Source organism: Pimephales promelas, chromosome 17, assembly GCF_988280905.1.
Source record: "Pimephales promelas chromosome 17, fPimPro1.hap1.1, whole genome shotgun sequence".
NCBI classification, from domain to species: Eukaryota; Metazoa; Chordata; class Actinopteri; order Cypriniformes; family Leuciscidae; genus Pimephales; species Pimephales promelas.
Window position 1 is genome coordinate 8,191,119 of NC_142785.1, and position 16,127 is coordinate 8,207,245.

Genomic DNA, 16,127 nt, shown 5'->3' on the forward strand with positions numbered 1-16,127 from the left:
TTTTTTTTATCGATTTCCTTCAGAAAAAAGTAAATCTATCCAGCGGAACCTGTGGGCGAGGAGGTTAAAGCGAGTGGACGTCGTCAAAAGTGCATGTCATTTCTAATTATGAGCCTGAGCCCAATTTAAACCCAACCATTTTTAATACGTGGGTCGTTATATAACTGACGTTCTCAACTAACTTAGTTAATTTCTATTACTTTCTATGTTAGGCTACTTTCTTTTGAGCGGTGAGGAGTAAATGCTTCTGATTGGCCATTGCGTTCAATAAATCAACACATATGTCTGTGATTGGCCACATCGCTCACGGCTGCAGTCATGTTATAAAAAGAAACTCTGCCATGTAAATCATTTCTATTTTGTTTTAGTTGTTCTTGTTGCTTTTCTGCAACAGATGAATGCAAATGTATTAGTTTTTATTTGTTTTATTCATAGATATTTCTAATTTGCGGGGGTCCCGTCAATCGTTTTATTCTCCCGCAATCCACACACACAGTGAATGCATTACCGCTCGCACTCGGCCATCAGATAGCCCCGTGCCGCGGTCTAGTGCGTTGGGAGTGCACGTCTCTAGATCAAAGAATCTAAGCTCTAATGATCGTGTTAAAGTATGTCTGAATTTCCACCACGTCTGTTTTTGAATCAACTGTTGAAATGTAGATTAGGCTACTGACGACGGTGTGTCTCCCTCCAAGCAATTTACTACTGTTGCTTTAGGGACGCTTCGGCTTTTGCCACCCGGAAGAACGTCTATTATTGTTCTGACGTCATGGTGAATTGTCGTATATGTGCTGCTTAACATTTTTGTGCAAATTACAATATAGTTTTTCAGGATTCTTTGATGAATAGAAAGTTCAAAACAACAGCATTTATTTGAAATAGAAAGAGTCTGTATTATTAAATATATATTTACTGTCACTTTTGACCAATTTGCTGAATAAAATTAATTCTTTTATTGCCAGAATGCCAGAAGAAGGCATGTAGCCGAAACGCGTTGGAGTTTTTTAGATGGTTGATTTGACCAGGCCATGGTAATAAAGGCTTTTTAACTTTTCTATTTGAGAGTGTCTTGGAGTCCTCTTGCTTTTTCGTCATATTCAGTTTCCCATCCAAAGAGCACCTCTATTTTAACCAAGCTTTGAAGTCCAAGAGGCGCTCCTTTGCCCCTAGTGTTTGCTTTGAAAAGTAATCCTTTATTTTAAATTCATTTCTGAATGGTAGTGTTCATTTGAGTTTCTTTTCTTTTCAAATTTTCACAAACAGATTAATGTCGTCTCACCTGTGAGTACCTCCATTTCTGACACTTGATGCTGTCAGGTTCAGGAAGCTCTGGCATCACCTTTTCCAGCTCTTTCAGGATGATGGGCTGTACCACATTCTTTTCCTCCTCCAGGTGCTGGATGCCAAAGGGCACACTGGTGTGGACCACCACAGAAGGTCCGCAGTCCTTCGATGCTGCCAATGATACACAAATAATCATCAGGCTTACATGTGCAAGCTTAAGTCATGAAGTAACAATGTACAGATACTAAATTGTGTAAAGTGAGAGGAGGACTGTGAAAAGTGAAGTAAGGAAATTTCAGAAGAAATGATTGTGAGATAAAAAACAAAGACAGCAGCAAAACAGCAACGCCACTGCAAATGCCACAAAAAGTTTATTCTTTAATAAAAAATCATAATTTTTTATTTTATTTTGCATGTCGTAGAAAACATCAACCGGAGAATGTCTTTGACATAATGTGATGCAGGTTTTAAAGGGACACTGCACCAAAAACAGAATATTCTGTCATCACCCTTATATCATGCCAATCATATATATCTTTCATTCTTCTGTGTAACACAAAAGAATGAAAGTCAGTAGGAAATAAACGACACGGATCACAGTAACAAAAAACACAGACACGTTCCTATATATCAAAAAGTAGTGGGACACCCTTCCAAATCATTGAATTCAGGTGTTCCAATCACATCATGGCCACAGTTGTATAAAATCAAACACCAAGGCAATGCATGCAGACTAGGGATGTCAACGATTAATCGACGATCGATTCATTTTCAATAATACATTTAATCGATAAAACTTATCGATCATCGATTAAGCAGGATCATGCGCGTGCGTGCTGCTCAACCGCAAAACATGTAAGCGAGCGTGCCGATGTGGTGAAGAGATGAGTCTCCCTGAATAGATGAGTCCCACCTTAGGACCCAAGCAATCCGATTGGTTCAAAGCTAGTTTTATGGGTAAACGCTTTAGTGCCTGGTTACAAATTAGAGAAAATCAGTTTATTATAAGAGATATTTGAAGTATGTTATAAGGAGTCATTAATGTATTTTAACTTATAAGTTTCATATACTAGTATAACCGAAGCTGTAGATTGTAAATTTAAACATTTCTCCTTCTTATTGTTTTTTAGTTAGCCTAGCATTATTAGCATTAACATAGTAGCATAGCATTTATCCGTGGCAAACGTCAGAATGACTAGCCGAGTTAAAGCTGTTGCTGCTGATCCCTGGTTCTGACAACTCCGAAAACGTCAGAACAATGTTTTAAAAGGGCGCAATCTTTATAAATAAACCACAGATTTGAGCTGTAAACAACTATATTCGACTTAAAAACTCTTAAAATTACATTTCATGACACAATAACAGTAATATTTTTAAATTTCGCGGACTTTCTCCTCTGCTGTTGACGCAACCTACTATGAAAAGCGCTAAACAAATAAACGTGTTACTTGAAAAGCGCTAACAAATAAACATATTACTTGATGGCAACAAACTGCTTTTATCAAGTACTTCAAACGTCTCTTATAATAAACTGATTTTCTCTAATTTGTAACCAGGCACTAAAGCGTTTACCCATAAAACTAGCTTTGAACCAATCGGATCGCTTGGGTCCTAAGGTGGGACCCATCTCTTCACCACACCGGTGTGAACTGTTGAGTCCCACTGAATGACACACACCGGAGTTGTTTGGGACTATTTTACACCTTCATCATGACTATAAGTTTGCGTGTGCATTTGCAGCCTTTTGTTTTGTGCAAATGTAAGTTTAATATTTTATTTTGTGTACGCCTATCTATATCTGATTTCTCTAATATTGGATGCATCTGGTTAAGATTGACGTGATCTTTAGCGTGCTCAGCTCAAACGACAATGCACGACTAATAATGACTATTGAGAATGTCATATTACACAAGATTATAAAGAGAACAATATTTTAATAAAAGATTGTGAATTATTTGGGTTTAGATACCATGTCACATTTTTTCAGGAAGAGCGCGTCATCTGAACATGAGTCATCTGAATGGCACGTAACTTAGTTCAAGTTCACTTTTGCATTCACATCATTTTGTGCAGATATAATTTTGTCATATTATGTTTATTTTGTATATATCTGATTAATATCAAATAGGATGCGTTTCTTTGAGTTAAATAAACGCTAACAAAGTGCTCAATGGTTATTCATTCAGCGCACACCGCTCAAGCAGAATGCACGACTAATAATAATATCGATGGTTAATTTGGGACTGTCATATTACATAACATGAGAACACTGTTTTATTAAATGGTTGTGAATTCATTGGGTTTAGTTGCCATTTTCAGTGTGTTGCTGCAGCACGTTTACAACAGTCACACATTCTGACAAGCACGCATCTGAGGCGGCGTTGGTGACACATTGTATGTGTTGTTATATTTATATATTAAATAATTAATTTAATTTATCAATACAATCCTACAAACCCTTTATTTAGATTAAAAACCATTCTTATTAATTTGGTGAGGAACATAGCTTTTTGAGCAGCATTTGCAGTCCCTGTAATGCTGTTTGCCTTTAATGCTAATGTTTAATCGATTAATAGATCGTTAATTTAAACCACAATCGATCGATGGGAATTAGTGAAAATTGACATGCCTAATGCAGACTGCTTCTACAAAGAATTGTGAAAGAATGGGTAGTACTCAGGACCTCAGTGAATTCAAGCGTGGTAACCGTGATAGGTTGCCACCTGTGGAATAAGCAATTGACCTATGGCTAAGCCACGCCCCCTCCAATTACTCGGACAAACAGTCAACATTCGGGGACAGGCGCTATGACAGTGGTCACAGTAGGAGACATTTCACAGGAGGCAATGGGCTCTATGCACGGCGGTATTTCCAGTGAAGATGTAAGGATGCTCGATAACTTCCGCCGATCGTAGAGTCCAATGCAATACCGAGAATTTATATTGAATTTTATACTCCATGGTTATACTAAAGAAACGTTAGTCACAAAAACAGATAAAACAGACACCCCTCGTTGTGTTTATGCTTTTTTTTTAATTATATTAAATAAACATAACTATAAAATTACATCTAAACGTATGTATGTTTCGTTTCAAAGACGGGAGGACAGTACATTTTGAAGACTCTGCCATAATCCCGTTTTCCTCGGTTTTCCTCCGCTTTAATCTCACAACCGGAAATGGACGAGCATCCTTGCGTCAAATGCGGAACTTATGCGTGCATATATCCCATTGGTGATTTTTGGAGACAGAAAGATTATATATCATCCCGAAGTCACCTAAAGCGCCTTAACTATGCATTGGGGGGTTATATTAATCATTTTACTGTTCAGAAGGTTGATGAAAAGCTTCAGCTCCAGGCAAAAAATGTACAGGTCACAGTGTAAAAACGTGATAACCCGCATATCGTTGCCATCACCGTTTGGTACTACAGTATTTACATGAATCATTCAGCACAACATTGATAACATTTGTTATCTCTGTAATTTACAGATATACGTTAATGAAGCAAAGGCTACGTTCACACTGCAGGCTGAAATGACCTAATTCCGATTTTTTTGCCCCTATGCGACCTGTATCTGATCTTTTCATGACAGTCTAAACGACACAGATCCAAACTTTTCAAATGCGACTCAGGCCACTTGGGTGTGTGGGTATGTAAAATTCGATATGTATCCGATCTTTTGAAATGCGACTTCAATCTGAACGGCCAGGTCACAAATATATCCAACACGCACGTCATTGCACGCACCTGTTGCCAGCCAATACACTCCAACTCCAACGCGTTTCTGCGCGGTTATGGGCCGCCGCAGACGTGTCTCTTTCCATGACAGAGTTGATCGAAGGCTCTCACAAACATAATCGAAGGTGGATCTGGTCATTCGGAAGTTACTGATGAATTCTATATCAGTGAAGCCACTCACATCAGTATCCCACCCCTCCTGGCTGCGACTCCGCACCCACACCTTTCTCTGTTTAATTTTCTTCTTAAAACGAGAAGATTGTAAGTGTGCTGGCTCTGTTGTGAAAATAACTTTAATATTGCTAAACAAGCTCCACTGTCGACATCCATTTAGCTACTTCCGCAAACAACAAGTGACATCGTTGACCGTTGAGTACTCTTCTGCGCATGTGGGTCACTTTTGGGTCATTTCACGTTCACACAGGAGATCACAAAAGTTCGCATTTAATTGGAAATGTGAATGGCCTTGCAAAAAAAACAACAACAAATTTTTTCAAAAAATCGGAATTGAGCATTAAGCCCTGCAGTGTGAACATAGCCTTGATGTACAACGCAGCTAGAAGCTAACATTAACATTTTTTAATGTAAGCCTCACGTTACGTTAGAGATTTTAAAGATAATGTTCTAATACGTTGTTGACTTAACTTAGATCAGATGTAGACAACCTTGTTTAATTTATCCACGTTTAGTTGGTATTGTGGTCTAGCTACCGCATAACTTAATCCAGAGCAGACACTTATCTCGGTTGAGATGTGGCTTGGGAAAAGGTAAAAAAAATACACACCGTCGGCCAGCCTCTCAGGAACCGAATGTTGGAGTTGCATGTACCCCATGCAAACCGTTTGACCATTTTAAACTTAAAATAACAAGAAAAAACGAATGAAAACCGACTAACTGCAATGCTTTTCAATGGACGTGGAAACAGAGAATGTCCGAGTGTATTGGGTTAGCTGCGCACTGTGATTGGCTTATCGCGTTTAAGGGCGTGGCTTAGCCATAGGTCAATTAGGAACAACAGCAACTCAGCCCACAGTGCACAGAAGTCGCCAACTTTCTGCAGAGTCAATAGCTACAGACCTCCAAACTTTGTGTGGCCTTGAGATTAGCTCAAGCTTCATGGAATAGGTTTCCATGGTCAGGGAGCTGCATCCAAGCCTTACATCACCAAGTGCAGTGCAAAGCATCGGATGCAGTGTATAGCACGCTGCCACTGGACTTTAGAGCAGTGGAGAAGTGTTCTCTCGAGTGACGAATCATGCTTCTCTGTCTGACAATCCGATGGACAACCAGTTGCCAGGAAAACGGCACTTGCCTGATTGCATTGTGCCAAGTGTAAATTTTGATGGAGAGGGGATTATAGTGTGGGGTTGTTTTTCAGTGGTTGGGCTTGGCCGGGTAGGTCCAGTGAAAAGAGCTCTTAATGCTTCAGCATACCAAGACATTTTGGACAATTTCATGCACCCAACTTTGTGGGATGGCCACTTCCTGTTCCAAAATGATCCCCAGCACCAGCAAACACAGCAAGGTCCATAAAGACATGAATGAGCGAGTTTGGTGTGGAGGAACTTGACTGGTCCTCACCTCAACCCGATAGAACACCTTTGGGATGAATTAGAGCGGAGACTGTGAGCCAGGACTTTTCGTCCAACATCAGTGCCTGTAAGTGCATCATAAATGCGCTTCTAGAAGAAGTGTCAAAAATAAAACACATTCCGAAACCTTGTGGAAAGCCTTCCCAGAAGAGTTGGGCCAACTCCATATTTAACCCAATGGATTAAGAATGGGATGTCATTATGTGCGGACGTCCTAAAAACTTTTGGCAATGTGTGTATTTTTCATTCATACAGGTTTGGAACAACACGAGGATGAGTAAATGATGGCAAAAGTTTCATTTTTGTAAAATGTATCTCTTTAACAAGTCAAGCTGTTGCATATTCATTGCACATACTGTATAACATAACCAACTTTATTTGTTAGTCATAACAACTTAGAATGAGTAGTGTTAAGTAACAGTACTAAGCAGCCTTCTCTTCTTCAGATGATGGTTTCCTAGTGATATCACCAAACCCCATGATCTAATGCTTTACGGGCCGAGCTCATCGGCAGAGACATGACCCATGACTGAAAACAGGCCTGATATATCAGCCTTGCACATAGTGTAGTCATTTCTCTAATGACACTGTTTTAAAACACATATTTAATACGATTGGAAGAAATCATGCTTTATTGGGCTCCATAAACACGGGCCTGTGTTTGAGCAGCTGGAGTGATTTGGCCCAATGACTCCAAGTAGGATGAAGATGCTGAAAGCCGTTGTTGATCAATGCTTGAGGAACGAGGGCTGGGTCTGAATAAGACCGCAGAGACTAGCTAAAGCTTAATATTAAAGCCTCTGGCAGATTCACATGGTAACACATGAGTTTATGATCACCTGCGAGGAGGGGCTTTATACTTAAGTAAGATCTATTCTGTTCAGTAAAGTTTTATGGAGCAACAGAGAACGATGAGCCATTTAAATCATGACCACTGGCATAAATGTGGAAAAAGTCAAGGAAATCACATCCACATGCTATACCCATGCCTGGTCCTTAAATAATATTGGGCTAATAAATAAATCAAGTACGCCTGAAAATAAAGTTGTGGATAAAACCCTTGATGAATAACAAATGATTAAGATTAGTTTATGACTAATGATAATAATAATAATACAAATAATAATTATAATAATTATGACTAATAGTATCCAAACGGGTTTTCACACTACACTTAACAGTGAGTTGAAGTCTTTTTAAACTGCAGATAAAGCTAGTTTTTGATGAGTTTCAGAAGACATCAGACAACAAAATTACATGGCAACATTTCCACAGATGGACAGGAAGTCATTGAATGTTGTATTTGCATAATCATTTTTTATTATCCTCAAAAATATACAATAAATTACCCAGTTAAAAGTTTTCAGTGTGAAATGTTGAACCTAGACTATACCAGGATAAATAACAGTACAGGAGAATAAAGTTTGAGATAAAGTTAAGAATGACCCAGGGTTCAACTTTTCAATTGTGAAAAGTCTATAGGAAAAAGCAGGTTTAAATCAATACCGCCACAGGTAACAGACTGTGTCAATAGAGGAGGTACATGCGAGGAATCAAGAGCCTCTGTTGGATACATAACAGAACAAAATGGATAGATATAAATTCGTGTCCAAAATTCCAGACCATAAAATACTAGATTGTGCCCTCATAGTTATATACCTGAATGTTTCCCCTAGATTTTTTTAAATGTTTTTGAAAGACGTTACTTAAGCTCACCAAAGCTGCATTTACTTAATCAAAAATACAGTAATATTGTAAAACCTTATTACAATATAAAATAACAATTTTAATATATTTAAAAATTCAATTTATTACTCTGATGGTAATGAATAATTTTCAACAGCCATTACTCCAGTCTTCAGTGTCACGTGATTTTTCAGAAATCATTATATGCTGATTTGCTGCATATATAAACATTTCTTACAAACAAATATTAATGTTGACAACAGCTGTGCTGCTTAATATTTTTGTGGAAATGGAAAGATATGAGATTAAAAAGAACAGCTTTTATTTTAATGTCATTTTTTTGTTAATGTAGAAGTTTTTAATGTCAATTTTGATCAATGTAGAAAATCAGTGCATCAGTTTTTTACAGACTATTTGTTTACATTTAAACCAATTTAATTACTTAGAATATTGTTCATTTTATAATATGTCAAAGCCAATTTATTATTTAACCCTCTATTGTTTGTTCATTTTTTACCTAAAAATATTATAATATGTTTCTTAAATTTTTTATTTAATCGGAATTGTCATGAAGAGGCGAATAGACGAACCCAAAAGCAGACTGAATGCTCAACACACAATTTATTCAAGACAAATCAGAAAACAAAACCCACGAGGGGGCAAAACAGAACTGAAAGGCAATATTCCAAGACTAAGACAATAAAGTAGACTACGACAGGATTCAGACTTAATGACTAAGAAAATAAACCAAAAGCACAATTAATATCACAATATTCAGACTACGTACTCACAGAGGGGAATGAGGGGAACAGGTGACACAGACTAGGTAATAATGACAGGACGAGGATAACAAGGGGGCGGGGTATTAAACGAGACCACACAAGCACATGGCCCAAACAACAGGCCATGTGCTTGTATACAAAACATGGTTCTGCCATGATCTTGCCACAAGAATAGAAAAATCAATGACATGATGGCAGAATCATGACAGGAATGGTACGAAACTCTGTAAAGGTTTTGGTTCTTGCTATGTGAACAACAACAAAAATAAACAATAATGGAGATGATTCATAAAGGTTTAATGGTCCTGAAAAAAAAAAGTCACACTTGAGTTACTCCTAATCATAAATGACCTCATTGGAAATGAATGGCAGATGAATTTCATCTAGTGGAAGCTTTTGGTACTGCTCATTTTTTTAAGATATCAAGCTCAAATTTGGAACAGAACTTGTTTCGATTTATGGCTTTGATTTTCTTGAGCTTTTAAAGTAAAACATGTTATTGAAAATATATATTTGATATAAAAATTTGTAAATAGTATTTTCGTGCATTTTTCATGACAATAAATGTAAAATTTTGTAAAGTTCACTTTTTGAACCTTTTTCCACTTCAGCAATCATCTGCCCAGTGTCGTCTTAAAAAGATACCAAACTTTAGTCTGTGCTCTAAAGTATTTCAAGATTTAAAAGCAATGTCCTTTTCAGGTCTATGCTCACAAAGTGAATACATTGATTATTATAACTACACCATAATTATAATTTAGTACTATACAATCGCTTAAAAGTACAAAATATTAAATAAAAAACATTATTGAACTAAAACATAGCACATTCAATTAAAAAAAATAATATTTGGTATTTTTTTGATAGTTTATTTTGTTAATTTTCTTATTTCTTAAAACCATTCACATACAAATACGAAAAAGCACTAAATTAGAGAACATAAACCATGAGAACATGCCGTTTGAGGATGTAGGAAAAGGTTTAAGATATTAGCTGCAACGCTGGCATGGTTCAAGCGAGGGAAAGAGGAAGTCATTTTTTTTTCCAGTGGTATTCACTTGCTTATGTAAGAGTTTACAAGCATTTCAGCTAAACCTAAAAGAGATCACCACATATCTTTTTTTTATTTCACTTCAAATCAGCCAAATTTATGGCAGGATTGATGGAAGGATTAACTTCACAATTATGGAGAACTGTTTTTGTAACGTATCTGAAGAGATAATAGCTCAAATTATTGTTTTAACCAGTCTAGGTTGACTTTGGCAGACCATTATGAATATCAGAACAGGACTGAAACACAGAGTCATGGTCATTTTCCGTTTGCAGAGCAGTCTATACTATATACGTGTTTGGCACAAAGCCAGGCAGAGAGGAGGGGAAAAGGAGAAGCAGAGGGTGAGAGAGAGAGACCTTCCTTTACAAAAAAAGAGTTTGAGTGTTTATTTGTAAGTGTGCATGTGCCAGAATGTGACTGTGCATGAGAGAGAGAGAGGTAATGAAGCGTGGGTAGAGGGCTGGCATTGTGCCTGCTGGTTGAGTCACTTATTTCTTGGTGTGGGCAGGGCTTGTCACAAAGTTCACAGGGTGAATAGGAAACTGCATGTACTGCCTGACAGAAAATAACTTAGATTTGAATTCAACGTACAGTCATTGTTTTCCTCATTAACCCTTTAAGCCCTAAAGGCATTTTTAGAGTGACGTACACAAAAGTAAAGACTCATAACTCCAAAACTATTGCAAGCAGAGTCCAAATGTAGGTATCACTTCAAAGAAAACCTTTTACATTTTTAGGAAAAAACAAATAAATAATACATTACATTTGGGCATTCTCATGCTGGGAAACTGCTGATAAAAGACAACAACAAAAAAAGTTTGCTCCTTAGAGCAAAACGTTTGACATGCAAAAAACCCAGGAAGGAAATAGGATATAGGAGGACAACCTGCATCTGGATCAAAATTTGTGAAGATAGCATAAAGTAATCAAAAGTTACAGCATTTGGAACCAAGGTAGCGTTTTTGTTAATCTCAATAGGGAGCATCCACTGTAATGATTTTTTGTAATGCCATTTTCTATGATCTGTGCATGTTTCATGAAATTAGAAACGTAAACGCCACCTAAAAGCTACATATGATTTTACATAGCTAAATATGTGCCTGTCTGAGTTTTATGTGTTAACTCCATGAGAGTAAATCTTCAGATCTAAAGGACAGATTATGGTGAGTTTGGGCTCTTTTTAATTGTAATCTGCAGTAAATAATGATGTGCCACTTTCCACAATCGGAGCATGTTTCATGAAGTTATGAGCGAAAACGATATATGCTGCATGATATGCTGCATCCGCATATTATTTACATATGAGTCTAGGGTGGCTTCACGTACTCGTTCAAGTTTAGTCAAAGCCCAAAACATTTATGCTCGTATTCTACTCCATGATAGCTTTCAAATGAAATATGACACATGACTATCTGAGCTGTATGATGTTTTCGACATATTACACACATAGTATAAAAAAGTATTCAATAGATTATGAAAACTATATTTTTACAAATAACTCAGCACAACCTAGGAGTTCATCAAATGGGCTAAATGCATCGTAAAGTGTAGACTCTAAGCTTTTAAATGACACCTATATTGTGCTGATCAAGGCATCCATCCATCCATCCATCTTCTTCCGCTCATCCGGGGCCGGGTCACGGGGGCAGCAGTCTAAGCAGAGATGCCCAGACTTCCCTCTCCCTAGACACTTCCTCCAGCTCTTCTGGGGGGATACCGAGGCGTTCCCAGGCCAGCCGGGAGACATAGTCTCTCCAGCGTGTCCTAGGTCTTCCCCAGGGCCTCCGCCCAGTGGGACGTGCCCGGAACACCTCCCCAGGAAGGCGTCCAGGAGGCATCCGGAACAGATGCCCGAGCCACCTCAGCTGACCCCTCTCGATGTGGAGGAGCAGCGGCTCTACTCTGAGCTCCTCCCGAGTGACCGAGCTTCTCACCCTATCTCTAAGGGATCGCCCAGCCACCCTGCGGAGAAAGCTCATTTCAGCCGCCTGTATCCGGGATCTTGTCCTTTCGGTCATGACCCAAAGCTCATGACCATAGGTGAGAGTAGGAACGTAGATTGACTGGTAAATCGAGAGCTTTGCCTTACGGCTCAGCTCCTTCTTTACCACAACAGACCGGTACATCGACCGCAATACTGCTGAAGCTGCACCGATCCGTCTGTCAATCTCCCGTTCCATCCTTCCCTCACTCGTGAACAAAACCCCAAGATACTTAAACTCCTCCACTTGAGGAAGGATCTCTCCACCAACCTGAAGTGGGCAAGCCACCCTTTTCCGGCTGAGGACCATGGCCTCGGATTTGGAGGTGCTTATTCTCATCCCAGCCGCTTCACACTCGGCTGCAAACCGTCCCAGTGCATGCTGAAGGTCCTGGTATGAAGGGGCCAACACGACAACATCATCCGCGAAGAGCAGAGACGAAATCGTGTGGTCCCCAAACCTGACGCCCTCCGGCCCCTGGCTGCGCCTAGAAATTCTGTCCATAAAAATTATGAACAGAACCGGCGACAAAGGGCAGCCCTGCCGGAGTCCAACATGCACCGGGAAGAAGTCTGACTTACTACCGGCAATGCGAACCAAGCTCCTGCTTCGGTCATACAGGGACCGGACAGCCCTTAGCAAAGGACCCCGGACCCCATATTCCCGGAGCACCCTCCACAGGCCGCCTCGGGGGACACAGTCGAATGCCTTCTCCAAATCCACAAAACACATGTGGACTGGTTGGGCAAACTCCCATGAACCCTCCAGCACCCTGTAGAGAGTATAGAGCTGGTCCAGTGTTCCACGGCCAGGACGAAAACCGCACTGTTCCTCCTGAATCCGAGGTTCCACTATCGGCCGTATTCTCCTCTCCAGTACCCTGGCATAGACTTTCCCAGGGAGGCTGAGAAGTGTGATCCCCCTATAGTTGGAACACACCCTCCGGTCCCCCTTCTTAAAAAGAGGAACCACCACTCCGGTCTGCCATCCCAGAGGCACTGTCCCCGACCGCCATGCGATGCTGCAGAGGCGTGTCAACCAAGACAGCCCCACAGCATCCAGAGACTTGATCAAGGCAGTTGTTTTGAAAAATATGATTATTACATTTTTCGTACACTGTAAAAATGAATATGCTTTATCTAATCAATAGAATTGTGGCAACAGATTACAAGCAATATTATTAATTAAATGAAACAAATTATAATTGAGTAATAATTCAAAAAATTATTCCTTAAAAGTTAACCATTTAAACTGAGTAAAGTTTACACCAAAAAAAATTAACAAAAATATCTCACTAACAGACAGACGTCAAAGATTAATTAAGAACTCTTTATTTTATATTGCCAACATTGAAGACACCTGATGTTAACAAGCAGAATCACGGAAGGAGAAAACTGTAATTTTAAAACAAACACTGATCACCATAATGGTGACTTCAATTTATGTTTTTTTTTTGGTTGTTGTTGTAAGTTTTACTCATTTTAAATGCTTAACTTTTAAGGAATTAATTTTATTAATTATTACTCAATTCTAATTTGTTCAATTTAATAATATTGCTTGTAATCTGTTGCCACAATTTTTTGGATTAGATAAAGCATATTCATTTTTACAGTGTAGATAGGTGGCGTGCCTGCCGGCAGAACACTCGTTTTTTTGAGGGACTATTCGATCAAAGCGGTCAAATTAAAAAGTTTCTAAGCTTTAAAATGATACATATTTTGTGTTATTCCATTAATTTGAGAGCATCAAGCATCAGTCAAACACTAATGACTTGTGGAATAAATGAATCATGCAGCCTGACTGCAACCAGATCATTTCTACAATTACTGAAGTGTGTCACTTTTCATGCTAAAATACTTCCTGACACAACAACACTGGCTCAAGTAATTCACTCTCCTTCATGTCATTCGAAATGTGTCTGACATTTTTTCTTATGCTGAACACAAACAAAGCAATGTTGTAAGGTAAAAAGTTTTCATTCTGCTATATTGAAGAACCATAAAGATATCATTAAAGTAGATCATACGGTTAGCCCTAGCTGTTCTTGAGAGTTCATGATATTTGATTCATGAACAAATCTGTTGCGTCAAATATTTTCAATGAATACAACTCACAAAACCAACTTGAAAATTATTCCCCAAATCTGACTGATCTGGTTCTTGAGTTCAACTCAAGATCACTAGAGTTTTTTTACAGAGTTACTTTGGTCTATTCTTCACAAAAAGCGATTTGATTTAAGAAGACTCAGAATATAAGTTGTTTGGACCACTTTTCTGATACTTTTAAGGTGCCCGAGCATACTTTTCGAAGCTTGAAAGCCTCATTAGCCATGGGTACTAAACTCAATGAAAAGAGAAACTGGCAAATTTCTTTTTGTCTTCCACAGGCGAAAGAAAGTCAAACTTGTTTGGACCAACATGAGGGTGATTAAAAATAACTGAATTTTCATTATTGATTGGACTATACCTACAATTTCCTCCCTTAATTACATACATAATGTTTTAATTAGATAATGAATCGCATCCAGAGAACATTAACATCCATAACGCCCACATCCAGACACATTAGTATACTGTGATCCCAATCCCATCTGAATCAGTACATGAAATGACAGACATCCCATAATTATACCTTTAACGTCCTTTAGAAAATGTCATTCTCATTTTTCTTTGGCTTTCTGGTAGCAAGTTTCATACTCCGTATGTAATCAAATTCATATCAATTATGAAACAGTTCTGTTTTTGGGAAACCATCATCTAGCCCTGATCTACCTCATTCCACATTTACTGAACGGCATAAATGGGTTTCTCACCAGACGCTCAGGAACACAGTAATAGCTTATCATTAGCGGCCTGCCAAAAAGTTTTCAAAGAGAGCTTGGGGTGCTCTGTGAGATCAGACTCAGACCTACTTTACTGGAACTACTAGCAAAACACATTACAGAAATGAAAATGAAGATTAAAGCATGGTCGCGTGAAAGCTGAGGAGGCTGGAAGGAGTGTGCCGGGCTAAAAGAACAGCACAGCAGAATGCAAAATTTAACAGCTCCCCTAATTATGATGTTGCCCTCAGAAACACTGGAGTGGATGAAAGGTGACAGGTGTAGAGGCTGTTTTCACAAGACTATTTCTACTGGGCTACAGCAGATACTGTACATCATCATGGACTTACAGGCTTTGTGAGGAAAAACTCATAGGGCCCTATCTTGCACCCGGCGCAAATGACTTTATACACAAACACGTCTCATTCCTATTTTGCACGCGCGCAAAGCGGGATTTTCCCCTCCACAGACGCACGTAGGTAAACTAGGGAATGAACTTGCGCTCCCTGGGCGGACCGGCGCAAAAGGGAGGCGTGTTTCGGCGCAAACATTCCCTGGTGCTATTTTACACTTCCAGAAACAATTGCCCCACTGCAATGTTGTAGTACTCGAGACTCGGACTCGTCTCGGACTCGGTCTCGAGACCATATTTTAATGGTCTTGGTCTTGTCATGGTCTCGTGTCCATTTGGACTCGGAATTGACTCGTACTCGAACATTTTTTTTTTAGGACTCGGACTTAGGACCCCGAGTCCACTCGAATTCAATTAAAAATATTTTTCATGATTATTAATTTATGTTAATAAAATATTTCTTTAAATTGATTGACACGCCCAGTGATTGGTGATTTCTAGTGTGCAACTGCGCATGACAAATTGGAATAAAATTACTTTTAACACCACCCACTATGTGGCCTTTTTACCCTAAACTGATCATATTTTTTAAACTCTAAGTAAATTCAGTAAAACAAAAAACACAAAAGGATTTCTCTAAGTAAATAAAAGTAAATTAGGTAATCAACCCTCACTGGTCTCGGTCTCGACTTGGACTCGACCGTCTCTGGTCTCGGACTCGACTCTCTATGGACTCGGTCTTGACTCGGACTCGACTCTCTCTGGTCTCGGTGTCGACTCGGACTCGAGTGAGGTGGTCTCGACCACAACACTGCCCCACTGACCAGAAAAAA

The 16,127-nt window shown here is 39.0% G+C and overlaps 1 protein-coding gene across 2 annotated transcripts in view; it reads right to left on the reverse strand.

The window, feature by feature from the left end:
- The window catches only part of rnls (renalase, FAD-dependent amine oxidase), an 89,539-nt gene that overhangs the window by 11,314 nt on the left and 62,098 nt on the right, over nt 1-16,127 (reverse strand). For both annotated transcript variants that reach the window (XM_089121864.1, XM_089121863.1), the window contains exon 6: nt 1,280-1,455. In XM_089121864.1, coding sequence (XP_088977990.1) covers nt 1,280-1,455 — 176 coding nt within the window. The remainder of the gene's footprint in view (nt 1-1,279; nt 1,456-16,127) is intronic.